The sequence below is a fragment of the Lonchura striata genome, chromosome 3 (genome assembly GCF_050655825.1).
Source record: "Lonchura striata isolate lonStrDom1 chromosome 3, ASM5065582v1, whole genome shotgun sequence".
Classification (NCBI taxonomy): domain Eukaryota; kingdom Metazoa; phylum Chordata; class Aves; order Passeriformes; family Estrildidae; genus Lonchura; species Lonchura striata.
In genome coordinates this window covers 65560814-65577524 of record NC_140705.1, presented here as the reverse complement: position 1 = coordinate 65577524, position 16711 = coordinate 65560814, and the positions used below count along the sequence as shown (strand labels likewise).

Here is a 16711-nt window from a genome sequence, read left to right as displayed (position 1 = left end):
CAAAGTGATGAGAGAGGAGGAAACCAAACCAATGGCAAAGTTTCTAGCAAATGTTCTTTATGGTATCAATGTCCTGGCCACCCTGCTCATGATGCCTGCAGAAGCCTAGCCACCCACTAAGATGGCAGGACTGACAAGATTGGACTAAGTAGCTCTCTTCTTACTGGTTGTCAACTCCACACTCAGAAGAGCTCTCATCAAGAACAAGCAGAGAACCAAGCATATAAATCCTGAGGCTTAAAATCCTGCTCCTGCTACCAGGCAGAATGTCACATGCATTACACTCGGTGAGAGAAGAGGTGAAGCATGTTGTGACATTAGATGCTCCCTGTCCCTTGAGGGTAGGTTGGCACACATGTTCATGATGGAACACAGCCCCTACCGTCAGTGCGTGAAAAAAGTTCTCTAACAACACCATGAAACTAGGAATCAACAAGAAACTAGCTAGAAAGATTTTCTGCACAGAAATGTCCAAATTCACATGGTTTGTTAGCGGGAAACAAAATAGCAAAGAACTTTCTTTGCTCTGCGTCACAGTACCCAGAGACAGAGATCTCTTGAGACAAGGCAATGCTCCAGTGTTCCACTCTGAGTGTTCTGGGTGAGCACTCCCTGAGCAAGGAAACCACTACACTACCAGATCGTAATTTTTTTTTTCTCTTCCCTTCCTAACCATTCCCAAGTTATGATAAACACATTTCTTTACCAAGGGTCTGACCTGAGATATTTCATTACCTCTTCTGCAATCAAAAAAACTCATATTGGACACCTAGAAGCATTCAATTCTAAATCCTAAAGAAAATCAAAAGATGCAACACCTGAATTACTTACTGATCTCTGCAGCCTCTCAAGTCAGAATTTGTTCCAAAATTACTGAGACAGATATTAAAAGTCAATTTTTAAATAGATGGACCACAAAATAATAAAAAAAAACCAAAAAACAGAATAAGCAGCATGGTGTCTACTTTAGGTAAGTTTCTAGAAACTGCAACAAAATTTTAATAAAGACAGTTAATTGACGTATGGATGAGTATAACACATCAGATAAAAGTAGTCAACATTATTTTTGTGAGAGGTAATTATAGTCAAATCTCCAAGAATGGTAACAGGCATTAAGTTCATGGAAACACCATTTAGACTGTCTAAAATATTTTCAAAGTCCTTGAACAATGCATCTCAAAGGAAGCTAAAACTAAACAGATTAGATATCTTTGAACAAAAAAATAACTGTTTAAGGAAGTAAAGGAATCTAGAATAAAGACAGGCTGGCACTAATTGATTAGTTCATGGATGAAGCTAAATGGTAGATGAGATCCGCAGGGATATCATCTGCTCAGTTTATTCATAAGCAACTTGGAAAATTAGAACAAAAATATTAAGATGGTAAAGTCTGCTGACAGTACCAAACCACACTCAAAGCAGAAACCAGGATTTCAGTGAAAAACTGCAGAAAGACTTTAATTTTTCCTGTCCAGCTATGTCAATGAAAAACAATGCCTAAATGTCAGGACTTCGACCTGACAAGTAACACCTGAAGTACAAGTCTCTGGTTTTATAGTTGGTTGTTTCAAGGAAGCATCTGCTTTATGCTTGCAGCATCAAAAGGCTAATCCAAGATCAAGAGAAAAAGAAAACAAGGCCAAAGACAAGTATTCCACATGATAAATCCAGCATGCCCACATCTTCATAAATACTATACTGCTGTATTTCTGTTTTACAAAACAAAATCAAAACAAAATGGATAAAAAGATTAGAGAAGAACACAACAAGTAAGAGGTCTAGGAAGAAAAAGATGATAAAGACATGAGTAAATTCATGAAAATAAAATATAAAGGGTTCATGCAATGAAAACGGAAGGGAGAAAAATTGTTCTTTGCATACCACACTCTGCAGCTTATATGGACATTTCTGATGATCTAAGTGTTAGACTACTTCAGAGCCTCCTCCTCCAAGCAAGGATTGGTAGAATACACACAAGTACAAGTACTGAGCCAGAGCTGCCAGCAAAAAAACCCAACAACTCCGCCCCCCTCCCCCCACAAAAAACTAAAGCTGATACTGAACAATGACAAAGCCATTTTACAGTCAACAAAATGTAATCAAGACCAATTTTGTATTATTTTATATTAAATACATCTACTTGCATATTATGTTGACTCATTTTTGTTAATCTCAGTTGATCAAAAAGTCTATTCTCTCAAGAAACAAGTTTTAAAGAAATGAATGTCACTTAATGCCATTGTTTTTCTTAAACCTCATGAAGTTTTATTTCAAAGATAATTATCTTTATCTTGATCTTATTCTACAGAGAAAAGGTGGTTAGAGAAATGTTGTAATGAGACTATTTAGTAGTTTTTCCCCCTGCACTTTCATCTCCCAGTTCCCAGAATATGTGAGAGATTCCAAATTACACAAATTGCTAAACCATCTTGTTTCAATTTAAACCCTTAAGAGAGGTGAAAGTCACACGATTAACAGAAAAAAGATCTAAAAGCTTAGTGAAGAAATCCAATCCATGCCACCATTCATTACTTCACAAACTTAAACTCAGTGAAGTTATTTGGTCTGAAGTTTATTATCCAAGCCCTACTGTTCTTTTAGAGAAAATTTCCAGTATTTGCAATTTCCAAGTGACCTACTTATTGATCCACTGATAACAGAAGCAGGAGATTAAAAAATAATAAAAGTCACTATTTGAGTAGTGAATTATATCCTCAGAGTAAGTACTGCAGATGAAAAAGGTTACCTCATCATGTGTATATCTGTAATCTGCCTTCTTTGACTTCAGGTCCCATAATACCACCGTCCCAGATTCAAAGCCAATCAGAAGCTGCATTAAGAAGATACATTAATTCTTTATAAGGAAAATCAAAATGATATCATTCGCAATGCCTGAGGTTCTTGTCCCAAAAGATATGCAGCATAATAGTACATATAGTAACTGCAAGTAGTTACAAAAACAAAAATTAAAGCAGCAAAGGCCTCAGTGTTAGAAAGGTTTACTTTGCACTTGTTGTCCTCAAGTTCCAGAAAACATAATGGACATTCACGCAAAATCAGAAATAAATGAAAGCATCCTTCTGAAGTTTCCTTGGAAATCACTTTGAGGAAAAATCATAGCTATTTCCTTGGAAATCACTGTATTAACCCTTGCTATGTGCATTCCATCTTGAGTGAAAATAAGGGGTGTTGAAAAGGAGAACTTCATTGTGCATTCTCCTCACTGGAATTCATTCTGCTTAAATTTGCTGGAAGAATACAATATTCCCCCTGAAGTTCTCACTAAGAATTCATTGTCTGTAAAGAAACCATGTACTATGAGGTTTCTCCAGAAGTTAATCACAATTGAGATAACAGACTGAAGGAACTCCAGAAACATTATTTGTTCATAGGAGGAAAACTAGATAAATTAAACCAGACAATTTTCCAAATAATCTTTTTGCAAGAAGTGAGTTTAAACCTTTACTGCAGGGACTGAAGACTCAAATTGCTCATAATAGTTGGTCTAACACATTGTTGAGTATCTAAATGTTTTGGTCTCCTATCTTAAGTGCTACCACTCTTAATGGAAAAAAAAACAAACAACCATGTCCAACACAAGGCAGTAGTAATAATTGAGTGCCCGACCTAGAGGTTTTGCCTGGACAGTCTTTTCAGCATGTTAAGATTTTCAAGGTGCACAGTTCTCTCCAGTACAAAAATAACAGATCTCCTACAAGCTTACAAATAAAATATTTAATCTCTTTCAGTGCTAAACAGCACTAAAATATCATAAATATTAGACATGTTTAATCTAGTAAAAGTGAATATTCAATTTTTCCTATGAACATTGTGTATACTATTATTTTCAATTATCTTGCCTATTATATGTCATATATTATAATGTTTCTATTTTAACTTAAAACAGTAGAAAAACCACCATGATTAGAAAGCTAAAAGCATGAACAAATTTTAAGAGTGCATACATGGGTGACTTTTGCAACTACACAGGATTTTTTTAGTAATGTTTTTCTTACGAGAAATAAGAAAAGCATAAGGTCAAGATTTCAAAACAGTGATTGACAGCCTGATGACTAAAACCAGTCATTTTTAAACTTTAATTGACAATAATTAGATGAGGGGTGGAATACATCAAAATAAATTGATCACTTGTATTTCCTGAAATTACAACAGCTTCATTGCATTCATATACTAGAGTCCATAAGTCTGGAATGTGATTCAAACCTAATTCTACAGAGAAACCCATTAGTTACGCACTTACTGCAGTGAGCACCATACTAATGAAAAAACCTCTACTCATTAAATTCTCTGCTGGACTGAAACCTCAAGTGTTTAGGATACAAGCTGATAACTAGCTAAAGCTTTCAAACCACTGCTAAGACAATAGATCATTTCCTCTCTCCAATTTAATCTACTACTGTTGAAAAACAGAGTAGACAAAAAATATTTCTCCAGCATATGCAGAGCACTAGTAAGCAAAATGGTATGTCACAGGACAAGGACTCTTGTCTTGCAAGGGCTTCAACAACACGCACTGTAAAAACTTCTTGTTAAGATGAACAGATGATTATGTTAACACTATCTCATAAGAATGAAAAAATAGTCTAATACATAGATCCTTCTCACATATTTTGGTTTACTTTTCTGAAATATCTTGTTTTTCTGTAGGCCAGTTTCATCAGCAAACAACACCTAGTGATTATACTAAATTGCCTAATATGGGAGTATGAGTTAGATGTCAAATTGCACAAAACCCTCAGATTAGTTAATCTAAAGACTAAGTATACATGGTATTCTATATAACTATGCTATATAAATAAGCATTTTAAAGTTGTGAAATAGCACACAAGAGCATGATAAAGTGAAATTAATCTGCATCACACTTTAAGCACTCTAGTTATGATTGATGGGCTTTTTGCTAACATTTTAATTTTTATCATAATAAGTAAAAATCTTTGCTTTTATTTCCAAAAGTTTTGCTGCTAATCATTTTTATCTGTGTTCTCAAATGCTTCTAATAACAAGATGATTAATTCCATTAATGTATCCTACATTCACAGCTGTACTTTGCTTTGTGATACTTTCAGGGCTTAAAGCCTTTGTTGTCCTTATATACTTAATCCTTCCTTAAATAGCAGTGCTATCTATTCTTTAGAAAAGTCTTGCTGTGAAAATAACGTATTGAAGAGTCTTTAAAATATCCTACCTTTCCTTCATCCATTGGATTGTCACTAATGTGGACAACAGGTCCTGGGTGAGACTTGGATGACCTAAAAAAGAAATATTCCCATTTAAAAAAAATTGTCCCCTGCCCTAAATGGTATCTCAAAATGATTTGAAGTAACACACATTCTGCAGATACAGACGCCATAGAAGCAAGCTGTGACATTTCAAAATGGAGTTACTTTTACTTTTATCTTCAAGCCCGTAAATACTATGTCTGTTTGTAGACACTTAGTTTCTGTCTTAAGGAAAGACTAATTTACTGCCTATCGACAACATAAAAATACCATTTGCTTCAAACATGAATTGACACTGTAGGATAAAATGTTCACTTTTACACTGGCATAAGGGTTTTGACATTATTAATAAACTGCCCAAGATTGCCATTGTTGCAATAATACAGAATTAACACTTTATGTGGACTTCTTGCTATTGAAGAAAGACTAATAAAGAACTGTGTTTGCTTTAACACCCTTTGGCAAGTGATGGACTTCATGCATTTTTAAAAGAAGATGTACTGGGAAAAAAAACACCAGCACAAGAAAAAGCAGCACACAACTACATCTTTCCCCCACAAATCACAATATTTGTACATACAATTTTAACATTGAAAAAAGGAGATGCAGTGACAATAGCTATAAAATGTATCTTGGTCTTGGAATAGACTTATTTAAATCTGCATTTCAGAAAGTCACTTCCAACTCAGAATATATCAGCCCTCTTAAAAATTGCATTATCTTTACACTTTGGTCTTTAATCCTCAACTGTAGAAGTGACATGTCTGTCCAAGTACCAGCCACACCATATTTTAATGCTTATTATTTTTTCTTCTGTTTTATCCCCACACATAGTGATTTTTACATCTATTTCTATACTATTTTGTCTATTTCCATGTCTATCCCAGGAACTATGATAAAATACTGCTATAAAAGGCAGAAACATATATTAACATTAGCACTTGAAATGCTTGAAAATAAAAATATCTACATGAATATGCAGTTTGATAATGTATGTAGTGCAGTAAGATGAATATGGAGGCCTCTCTAGATAACAATGATATACCTGCAACAGATGTTAACATCTGGCACATTGCTGTTCCCTCCCCTCCAGTGACAAAAATTGGTTAAACTCACAGTTCAATGGCTTTATTCCACATGATGACATAGCCTGAGAGAGTAAATGATTCCACATTGACAATGTGAATGTTTCCTCTTTCAGTGCCCACATATAGCCATTTGCTTTGGAAAGGCAGGTGACAAAATGTTATCCTGGAAGAGAAAGCCATCAAAAAGGTATTAAAAAACTGTATTTTTGTTATCATACACTGCAGGGTTTATGCTACCAAAAGGCAGAAATAAGGCAATAGGAAAATAGGAATATATAAGACAAGTTTGAGGTAATGTAGAAAAGTCAATACGTGACCAAAGTAAGAGATAAACAAAGTAGAAACTTAGGCTGAATAAAGAAATAGAAAGCAAGTTATTCTAAAACTCATAAATCATTAAAAAAAATTACAGTCAACTTTAAAAATTATTGAATGCATTTTATTGCTATCATGTCAAACTTAAAATACAATACTCTTAGAGTCTATAAATCTCCCTTTGGAATCTATCTACTTTCAAGTTTTAAAGAACAAAGGATTTTAGAATTTTCATGTGCAGATAAGGATGATTTCAAGTAAGGAGACAGACAAAAGATATAACTCAAGAAAAGTAAGGTTGTCGCTGTCGAGGCAGGACGGGAATGAGAAGACTGATTCAGAAGGTTGTGAGAGTAAAACTCCAATTTATTCAAAATACACCACTCTTTTATATAGAGCTTCACAAGGATCAAATCCATTGGTTCTGAAGCGAAAACAACCCACCACCATTGGTACAGAGTGCTTAACGCATATTGATAGAACTTGACTATAAACAATGCGAAAAACAAGAAAGATAAAGAATTATTTACATTCTTTCCTAGCTCTTTCCCAGGCTTTTGCCTGGCTCGAAACTCTCAGTTTCTTTCTTTGACTGAATCTGAGACCCACATAAGTTCACATGTAATTCAAATTAATGCCTAAAGAGCAAACCTTAGAATAATCCTAAACAATTATAAAACTAATTTTAAAAGTAGTTTAAATTTCAGGCTGTAGCTTTACTTCAATCATGTTTTAATTTTCTGTCTTTTAGTTTTTTCTTCTGCTAGAAGGGTGTACCTGCACAAGACTCAACAGCTAACAACTGGTATGTAGCAGCAGAGGACTCCTCTTTGACTGTATCTCCAGCCCAAATACTAGCATTTGAAAACCCGATTATTTCTGCACCCTTGGGTCCTGATTACTGTTGACTATTTCTTCAAGATAAGGAAATAATATCTGTACAAACTGACAGAATGCTAACTCGAAATTGGAGTCTAGAAACTTTCTGGAAACTAAACCATTTTAATCTGACAGGGCCTGACATTGAAAGAAATTGCCAAATTACTCCGCTATCAAACATGGGCTTTCATAAATGCTTTACTGATAAGGTAAAACAATTATTCAACAAGAATTTGTTCTGTCAGCTCTAATCCTTAGCTTCACAATTTTTTATGTTCTTGTTTTCTCCCAAGTGGGTTGCTTATTGCCAAATCCATTGCATCACTTCACAAGCCTGTTAAGTGTTTATGCAAAGAACAGCTTTAGATCCTTTGCATTAGATGCTGCATATGCACACCAACTTGAGCTGAAAGGAAAAGCTAACAGCAGCAAAGAGAGAAACTGCTGTGGCTGAAGAGATGTTACTTTTCAGGTTTCAAAAGTTAAAACTTCTGTAGTGATGCTACCTAGATGCAGAAGTGTACCGTCTTGGGGTTTTTTCACTTCTATCTTCCTATTTAGGAAGTGGACTTCGCTCAAGCAAATACCTCATCTATCTGCTTTCCAACTCAATTTCTTTTACTTGAATATTTATACCAAAAGGCTGCACTAACTTTTTCATTGATTTTTGACAGAAACAAAATACTACATACATGATTTAAAATGCCCTTCCAACTCAACTTGCAGAGGTTGTAGCACATTTAACAAAGCACACTAATCTGCAATCACAGGTTGAAACCTTGTGTTTTCCCAACATCCTTTAAAAAAAAGGATTTTGGTGGAAGCTAAATCACATACATGATAAACATTCTTCCTAGGCAGGCAGCTACTGTATGCAAAGATAAACATAAACCTTCAGCACTCTGCAATAGCACAGCAGCTTTTTGTGCCAGCACTCCACATGCCAGAAGCAGCTGGCAACGAAATCAGTTGGATCCAAAATCATGGCCTAGCAGCCAGAAAAAATAATCAGTAGCAGGGTTATAGGCTTGTCTTGATTAGCAAGTTAATATTGTTAATTACAGTTGTCCAACACTTCGTTTTGAAAACCAATCTATTTCACATCATTTAAAGTGGGTAAAATAAGTTTGGCCTTTACGTCCGACTGTTATAGCCCAAGGGTAACATTTAAATAATCTCCTCAATATTCTTGATACTTTTCTTGAATATGCAGGGATATTCAATTTACTGTCTCCTTTGTGCAACCGAGATCAATTTTTTCAAGAGTTAGCTAACAGTAACTGATTCCATGATAAAAGTAAACAAAGAGAGCAAATAGCTTAATAAAATATTTACAAACTCTCAACCACAGGAGGTTGAAGATTTCAAAATTGAAAGAATAGGCACATAACAGAATTCATAACTTTATTCTTCAAAGTATTTTACCATTCTTCTACAAACAGACTTGTGTGATTTTTCTATAAACTAAAAAACTATTCCTAGATGTTTTATTTCTCAGAAAAACTAGTTAAATCCAAAAGGAATGGCATGCTGATCTTGCTATAAGACATTTCACCCTGAATGTAGTAAAGGTTACTCCATTTGCAAATTAAAAAAAAGTACTAATTTATTTTTTAATAGAAATTTGTATGTCTTCCAACTTTCAGAAACTCCACTATATTTTGACTTAATGACTTACTTCCGATAACTGCATTTTTTAAAGAAAATTTACAGAATAATATTTCCAACATCAAAGTTCATGCACTGAGCTTCCCTCCACCTAATTAAGGCTTCACCTTAAGCTACATATACTTTAAACAGCTTGGGAAGTGTTACAGCCCTCTTAAAAACTAAAACTCAGTGAAGCTACGACCATCTGAATGGCCTGAGGAGGCTTGTTAGTTCTGGTGAGAATTGGATTGATGATTGAAGGGATTCAAACTCCTTTCAGAGGATGGAAACAAAAGGTTAGAGTCTTCTTGGTAGTGATGCAATACCTGCTTATTTGACACTTGGCCATAGACAGTATATTTTTGTTCTGAAAAATGAAGATTTTTCTTTCAGAAATCTATCTTTTTGCCACAAGATTAGAATATGCTTCATCCATAATGTATTTTAAGATCAACAGAAGCAGAACTGGCCATATAATCCTCTAGCCATTTCTACAACTCAAGCAGTCTTCCCCCTCTCTCCGTACCATTTGTGAATGGATATGTATATAGAAGTGGAAAATGTAATCAATTGTTGAGAACACATCAAAAAGAAGACAAATGAAAAAATTTTGTACTTGTCTTTCTTGCACACAAACCCCAGCTGCCCAAAAACAATGTAGCAGTCAAAAGCAGACTGTCATACTTTTCTCCTGTAGCAAGCCATTCTGCCCAAAAATACTAAAATAGAAGCATCTATGATTTAAAATCGTTCAGTTTTGTACATCTAAAGGGACGGCCTGGGATTGTCGGCGGCAGCAGCCACAGAAAGGCTTTTTCAGGCAGCTCTTTCATGGCACAACACATTCCTCATGTTGTCTCCAAGGCAATTTCAGCTCCCTCAGTAAGCGTAGTACGTTTTGTGAAACAGACCAAAGTTTTAGCATAAACCAGTACAGGGCACAGCATGTCATTTCAAATATTTCACTTTCTCATATCTTCAAAAAGAGAAAGATCCCTTTATAGAAAAAAAATGCTTTAAGGAGATTTATTTTTTCAACATGAAATCCACAGCAAGATTTTAGTAAAAACTAACATCATCACTAAAATGAGGCACTGTTATACAACCCCAAAGCAGTCAGGGTAGTTTTAAATTCTCCTGTAGCTGTAATTTACTGTAAGCACAAAATCTTCATCCTTACCACACATATTTGCAAAGCTGTTCCCTCTCCACCCCTCAAAAAAAAAAAAAAAAAAAAAATACAAACCCAAGATTTTTCTTTCTTACAAAGTCAGGTTGTAAAAGTTGAACCAATATTTCAAGAATACAAAATTATATACAGAAAAACAAGTGACACACCCACACGGAAAAACAATGATAAAATATTTACTGTTCTTACATTAATTAAAATTAATTTACGATATTTCTTATCCTAAAGTCTTAGAAATTACAGGATATTCTTCATTAAGTTGTTTGTTAACCTGCTGAAAGCATTCCCTTTCTTAACTGCAGACCATGTGTCTTTTCTGATAATCTGTCAAATATATTTAAATAAATCTTAATTGCTGCTGTTTCACAACATATATTAAAACAATTAATTCAGCAAGTGATGATACTCCCTACAGGAATTTAATTACAGAAATATTAGAGAAAACAACATTATTCAAAGAATTAGTTTTTAAGAGGAAATACTAAGGAAAAATGGCAGACTGTTAACTTACCTATATTACTATGACAGCAGAAATCCTCTAAATTAATCTTTACCTTTTCCTAGTCTACTGCATTATGAAGCATTAAGCATTCTTCAGAATTTTTCACTGCTTTAACAAAGCACACTGACAAATACTTTGAAGTATGACAAACACTGATAACAGGTTTTATTGTTAAGTCACTAAAATATTTCTAGTGCCTCAGGCATTCATTATAGATCTGCAGTAACTGTAAGTATACAGCTGCTCAGATCATTATTGTATAGGCAAAATAAAAGCAAAAGATTAAGCTATCAAAGCTGTATTCTACACACCTTTATCCTCAAACTTCCATGTGTGAGATAGCACCATGTAAAATTCAGAAGCTGAGAAGTTTAATTCTGATATTGGTGTAGACTCCAAATCCACAGACTCTTGTCAAAGTCCTCCATGGACTTTAAAAGTCAAAAGCCAGTGTCAAAATGACATTCTGATGGAAGCAATGAGTAGCTTTTATACTTCCTGACTGCTGCAAAAGTGTCTTTTTCCACATCTGATAACATCAATAAGCTTAGAACATCTACCTGTACAAAAGACCTCAAAGACCAGAAGGTATAAGCAGAGGAAGAAATCCTCTTCAATGTATCCCAAAAATGTTCCACCAAAAGAACATGTGGGTAAATGCAGAATATCATAGGAAGTGAACCAGGTACTTCATTTCCATTTACATCCCTCAAAAGTACTCCAAATGGTGCTTCCCCAAATCCATTGACTGGAATTGCTGCCTCTTCAGGCAGCTCAGAAACACCTGTGTTCAGTATCTGAGTTGTGGTGGACACCAGGGGTGTCAAGATGGAGTAAAGCCTAGTGTCAGAGCAAGATACTCAACTATCTTGGGACAACACAAAAAGTAACCATTGGCATGTCAGACACACCAAAAGTTCAGAGTTCTATATTGCAGGGTATTGCATCAGCTATTATCGCATCAGCAATAAGAAGGTTTCAGATTTTTTGAGTGTTTAGTGTAAATTCTTTCAATACTGAAAAATTATCTTAGTTTTCGAATCAGTTGCCTCAAAAGGCATGCAGGGAGTCACAAACTCAAACTGCAGAAAAAAAATGGCTATATCAGAAATGTACCACATGAGGCAGAAAAATTATTCCTATCACTGATGGAGAAGCCTGTCATTTAGGCAGAACTTAAAGGCTAGAGATCAAATTCTGCCCGAGAACGTGGCAGTTGGCCATTATATGCCTCATATCACTGTGGAAGTTGGTGTAAAAAGTATAGCTAACAGGGCAACTGAGGCAATTTAAAAACCATTTCTCCTAAATTTTAAATTTCTGAGTGACAGGACATGGCATTTTGGTTCTGCCTCAGTGCTAAAGGCAGAAGAAGGCAGCTGACGCAACTACAGTTCCATCAGCCACACTGACACGTGGCACTATGCATGCATGCATGGCCTCAAGGAAATATTTTTCAAAGCAGTTTGCTGCTTGTGAAAGAAACACTCACATATATAACAAATCCAGACAGCCAATATGTTAATTTTCTTCTGCGAGTTTCTTGAAACAAGATCAAATTCCTTCTAATTACATGCCCTAGTGAATCACCACTGAGTTAAAATTTTAAGCTCACTAGGTAAAAGTCTTTACACAACACAATCAAGGCAAGGAGACCTGGTGATCATTGCCTCTCACTCTGAAGAAAGTCAGGTGGTGTCTGTCACCACCTGCTCTCACAGGCAAGACAACCTGTATATCCTTATGTTATCCACAAAGTGGCAGAATTGGCCAGTTCATAAATTCAAGGTGAAAGAAAACTCCCAAGTCTGCTAAGGCACAGGCTGAGTACAAAGTTACATTCTCTAACAAGATAACATATGTGCCAACAGAAGTTTAAAACCTTATTATTAATAAGTAAATAGAAGCGGGATTTTCCACTCTCCATAGACAAACACAATGCTAAAGCTGATGTTTACAACAGGATACAAAGCTAAAGATATTTTAAGTATAATTTTGTAACGCTGAATTATGCAGTTTCATGTTGAGGAAAACTATTTAAATCCCACAGTACAGAAGTTGACATATTAAAAATTAAACTGCTATCAAGCATTCAGAGATTGATATGCAGAGCACTTGCACAAAACACTCAGGTCTATTATTATGCCATTCTTGCTTTGTGACTTACCATAAAGACAAACTTTCTTTTGGCATTAGAACAGGGAATGTCAACTCAGGAAGGATGCAAGTCTTGGCTAATGAAACAAATTTTTCATACGTGTATACAAAGCTGGTTTCCTTTGGCTGGCAAATGGGCCTCAAATTTGTCATTCCATGCTACTTTTTTCTTTTTTCAGTCAAGTTAGTCTGTCACTCCACCCTCTCAAACAGGATCTGTCAAAGTCCCTGTCTTGTCCCTGGCATGACTGACATTTCACACCTTAGATCAGCATCAAGTTTAACAGTTTCTGCATTGCAGGAAACTAAAGCCAGATTAGTTATGTATGTATCTATCTTACAACATGCTTTCAATATTTACTCTAATAAAATGTTTTAACTACACTTATTTCAGACTTACCCTAGTGAAGCATTTATATTTATTACTGAGTTAAAGCAAGTTTGACATCAATTCTGCATTATTTGTTAACACATAATCTTGTATTTAAGATACTTAGATATGTAGGTGGCAAAGGAAATAGATAGTGATTGACTGAAGTCATCTTAGAGAAGTACAAAACCTGAAATATTAAGTTCACACACTGAATTATGCATTCTGAAAAGAGGTAGTATTTAAACACTTTTGCATGACAAGTCAACAAACAACTGTTCCACATCACTATGCATTTTTGTCCTGGCCTCTACACACCGCTTCCCACAGTCAAGGAACAGTGGCCAAGCATGACATTGGTCTACCATCTGCTAACTCTTGCTTGATAACTAGAACATAAGGCAGCTGCAAAACTTCCACAAGTGCAGCAAACAGAAGGCTAAAAAACTTAAACTAGCTTGTTTTGCACTGAGCTTTTGACATCTGTCAGTAACTTCAGCTAGCCGATTTGTTAGACATCTAAAACCTCACCAATTCCTGCTTCAAATTACTAACCATCACTGCTACAATAGGCAGTCAGGAGCTATGAATCCATTAATGGCCAGTTTGTTATCTACAGTTTCTTTACTAATTTAATGATTCAAAAGAAAGCAGCATCTTTCAGAACTCTTGGCTACTGCTTTTAAAGAAATGCTTTGCTCAAATCTAAGATTGATATAAGTTATCCAAAGACATTTTCCATGTATGAGAACAAAGCCTGTAATGGCATAGAGTTATATTAAAAACAATCAGCTCTTTCTCACTACTCCCTGTTTTTAAAAGTAGTGAGTAGAAAAGCAAGACTTCACATCACTCTCCTGTCATATACTAGAGACTGCATTCTGAAACAATTTACAGATTTAAAATTCAAATTTTCAGATAATTTTACAAAATATTTAAACACACAACAGAAGCATTTACAAACAAGCTAGCTCTGGGGTTTGTATCTTAAGATGTTTAAAACACCTGAAAGTAAGGTAACAAAATTAAATTATCAACAGGATAAAAAAATAAGAAATCTAGAAATTATGTTTTAGACATTGGGCAGTGGTTCTTCCACATGACTAAAAGAAGGGATTTAGGCAGAGCTGTTAAAAGGCTGTGCCAGAAGGCTACATAATTAATTAATGAAGTCATAGCCTTATCACTTTATTTTTTTAATTCATTTTTTTTAAACACAGTTAAAGAATAGTTTTCAAAACTAAGAAAATCCTTTCATCTGGGTAACGAGTAACTGGGTAACTGCCACAGTTAGCTTTCTATACTCAAGATAACTTTTTAGATCAAATGTAAACCTTACATATAAAATTGTTATTTAGAAACAAAATCTGAATTAAAATTTGCCTGTGACAGTAAAGTTCAATTCCTGTTACATAAGACACAAATACTGTTTTTCTGCAATTTCAACACACTTCAGGGAAACTCAGTCAGTTAAATAATTTTAAACCTTCCCCTCAACAGAGTCCTATAGCAAATACTGATGCCACTACAATCATTGCTTCAGTCATATAATGAGTTCCAAGATATTTAATCTCCCTTCACAAACTGGCAAATTAACATTAGAGAAGACAGTTATAAGTCTGTATATATAAGGAAGTATTCTGTAGTGTACAAAATACTTCAAATAAGTCCTGTTTGAGAAGTTAGTTTACCTTATGAACAGATCTTAATCCCCAGGTTTATAACAGTTTCATGACTTGAAAACGTAGAGGCTGAGAGGAGCTGACTTTAGTTGTGGTATGGGTTTTGGTGCTGCATGCCTCTGCCACCCAGGAAACCCAGGACCCCAGCCTTGATGAACTCCACTTGGACTAAACTCCCCTTGAGCTTATCAGAAACACTGTCTGTTCCCAGGAACTAACAGGTGTCTAATGAGCATCTGCTTTTAACACACAGCCTTGGATTTTTTTTTTTTTTTAATAACAATGCAAGTGGAATAATAATGCAAGTGGAATAATATTTTTGTTGTTGAACAGTCAAAGAAAATTGCCAACACAAATTGGCCAGGATGGAAAATTATTACAACTACAGCCCACTCTCTTGCTACCCGATAAACAGTGGTCCAAAGTGAGATCCTTTTGAGCTCCTGACTATAAGGGACTAATGTGTATTAAAACCCATTGTCTAACCAGCCTATAAACAGCAGTCCACAGTGAGATCCCTTTGAGCTCTTGATTCCCACAACATAAGGGGCTAATGTGTATGTCTCAAACACAGATAACTGGATGGTTGTGGAGCCAGCCAAGGACTGTTATTACCAACAGACAAGAATTGATGGTAATCCAAGGACTATTGGTATTAACACACCATGAGAAAGAATAAGGTTTGGCTGGAGAAGGGGGGTCAAGTGGAGATAGAGAGGCACTTTTCCTTTAGGAAGAACACAATATAGTACAATGCAGGAATGAGTGGCAGGAAGTGGGCATGGATTATAGGGTGGGATTAAAACCACCAAAGACCTCCAAAGCCCTCTGACACATTTCCAGAAAGGCCTGACAGAATGGATTTTGCATAACTAACTTACATCATGAACACTCTCCTCAATAAACTTAGTTGTTAATATACATAAAACTGACCTAAGGAAAGCCCATTTACTTAGGATTCGTACAGCATATTGAAACTACTAGGTATAATGAATTACAAATAATTGAGTGCTATAAAGGCCTCTATTTAGAATTATTCAACAGTGATTTTTTTGCAGTTCAAGTTCAAATCAAAATAGTCGCCTGATAATGAAATTACATGTTATTTTATAAAGTTGTATTTTATTCAAAAGAAAACAGAGTATTTGATAACACTTAACAATCATCCAGCATGACCTAAGTTGTATGACAAGGCACAGATTTGGGAATCTTAACTGTTCTGGCTGCTTTTATATGTCATTAAAATAGATATTTTAAAATTAAAATTGCTGGAAGAATAAGCCATTGCCTCAAGCTATCCTTACACCACTCATGGTGTTCTCATTACCTACCTTGGCAAGACAGGATTAGTAACTAAGTGAGCCACTGAAGAAACATCAGTGACCGAGACTCCTTTCTACCCCTACTCAACTCTCTGTGATGGATTTTGCTACTGACATAATGATATTTACAGAAAAAGGATAGTCAAAAACTTTCACTTTGTTTATCCAAAGATACCCACGCATCTGAAACTTTAAGCCAGCCTACAAGCGATTCACCCACAATCAGAATCACCTCCTCAGATATCTGTTTTAATGCACTAGTAAGAAGCTCATTTTCAAGTGTGGTTTCAGGATACAAACCCTAAGTTTACACTGGC

At 35.3% G+C, this 16711-nt stretch overlaps 1 protein-coding gene across 12 annotated transcripts in view; it reads right to left on the bottom strand.

The window, feature by feature from the left end:
- The window catches only part of STXBP5 (syntaxin binding protein 5), a 107189-nt gene that overhangs the window by 60086 nt on the left and 30392 nt on the right, over window positions 1-16711 (bottom strand). For all 12 annotated transcript variants that reach the window (XM_085575381.1, XM_021527026.3, XM_085575377.1 and 9 more), the window contains exons 5-7: window positions 6357-6491; window positions 5207-5270; window positions 2747-2830 (exon numbers count right to left, since the gene is read on the bottom strand). In XM_085575381.1, coding sequence (XP_085431507.1) covers window positions 2747-2830; window positions 5207-5270; window positions 6357-6491 — 283 coding nt within the window. The remainder of the gene's footprint in view (window positions 1-2746; window positions 2831-5206; window positions 5271-6356; window positions 6492-16711) is intronic.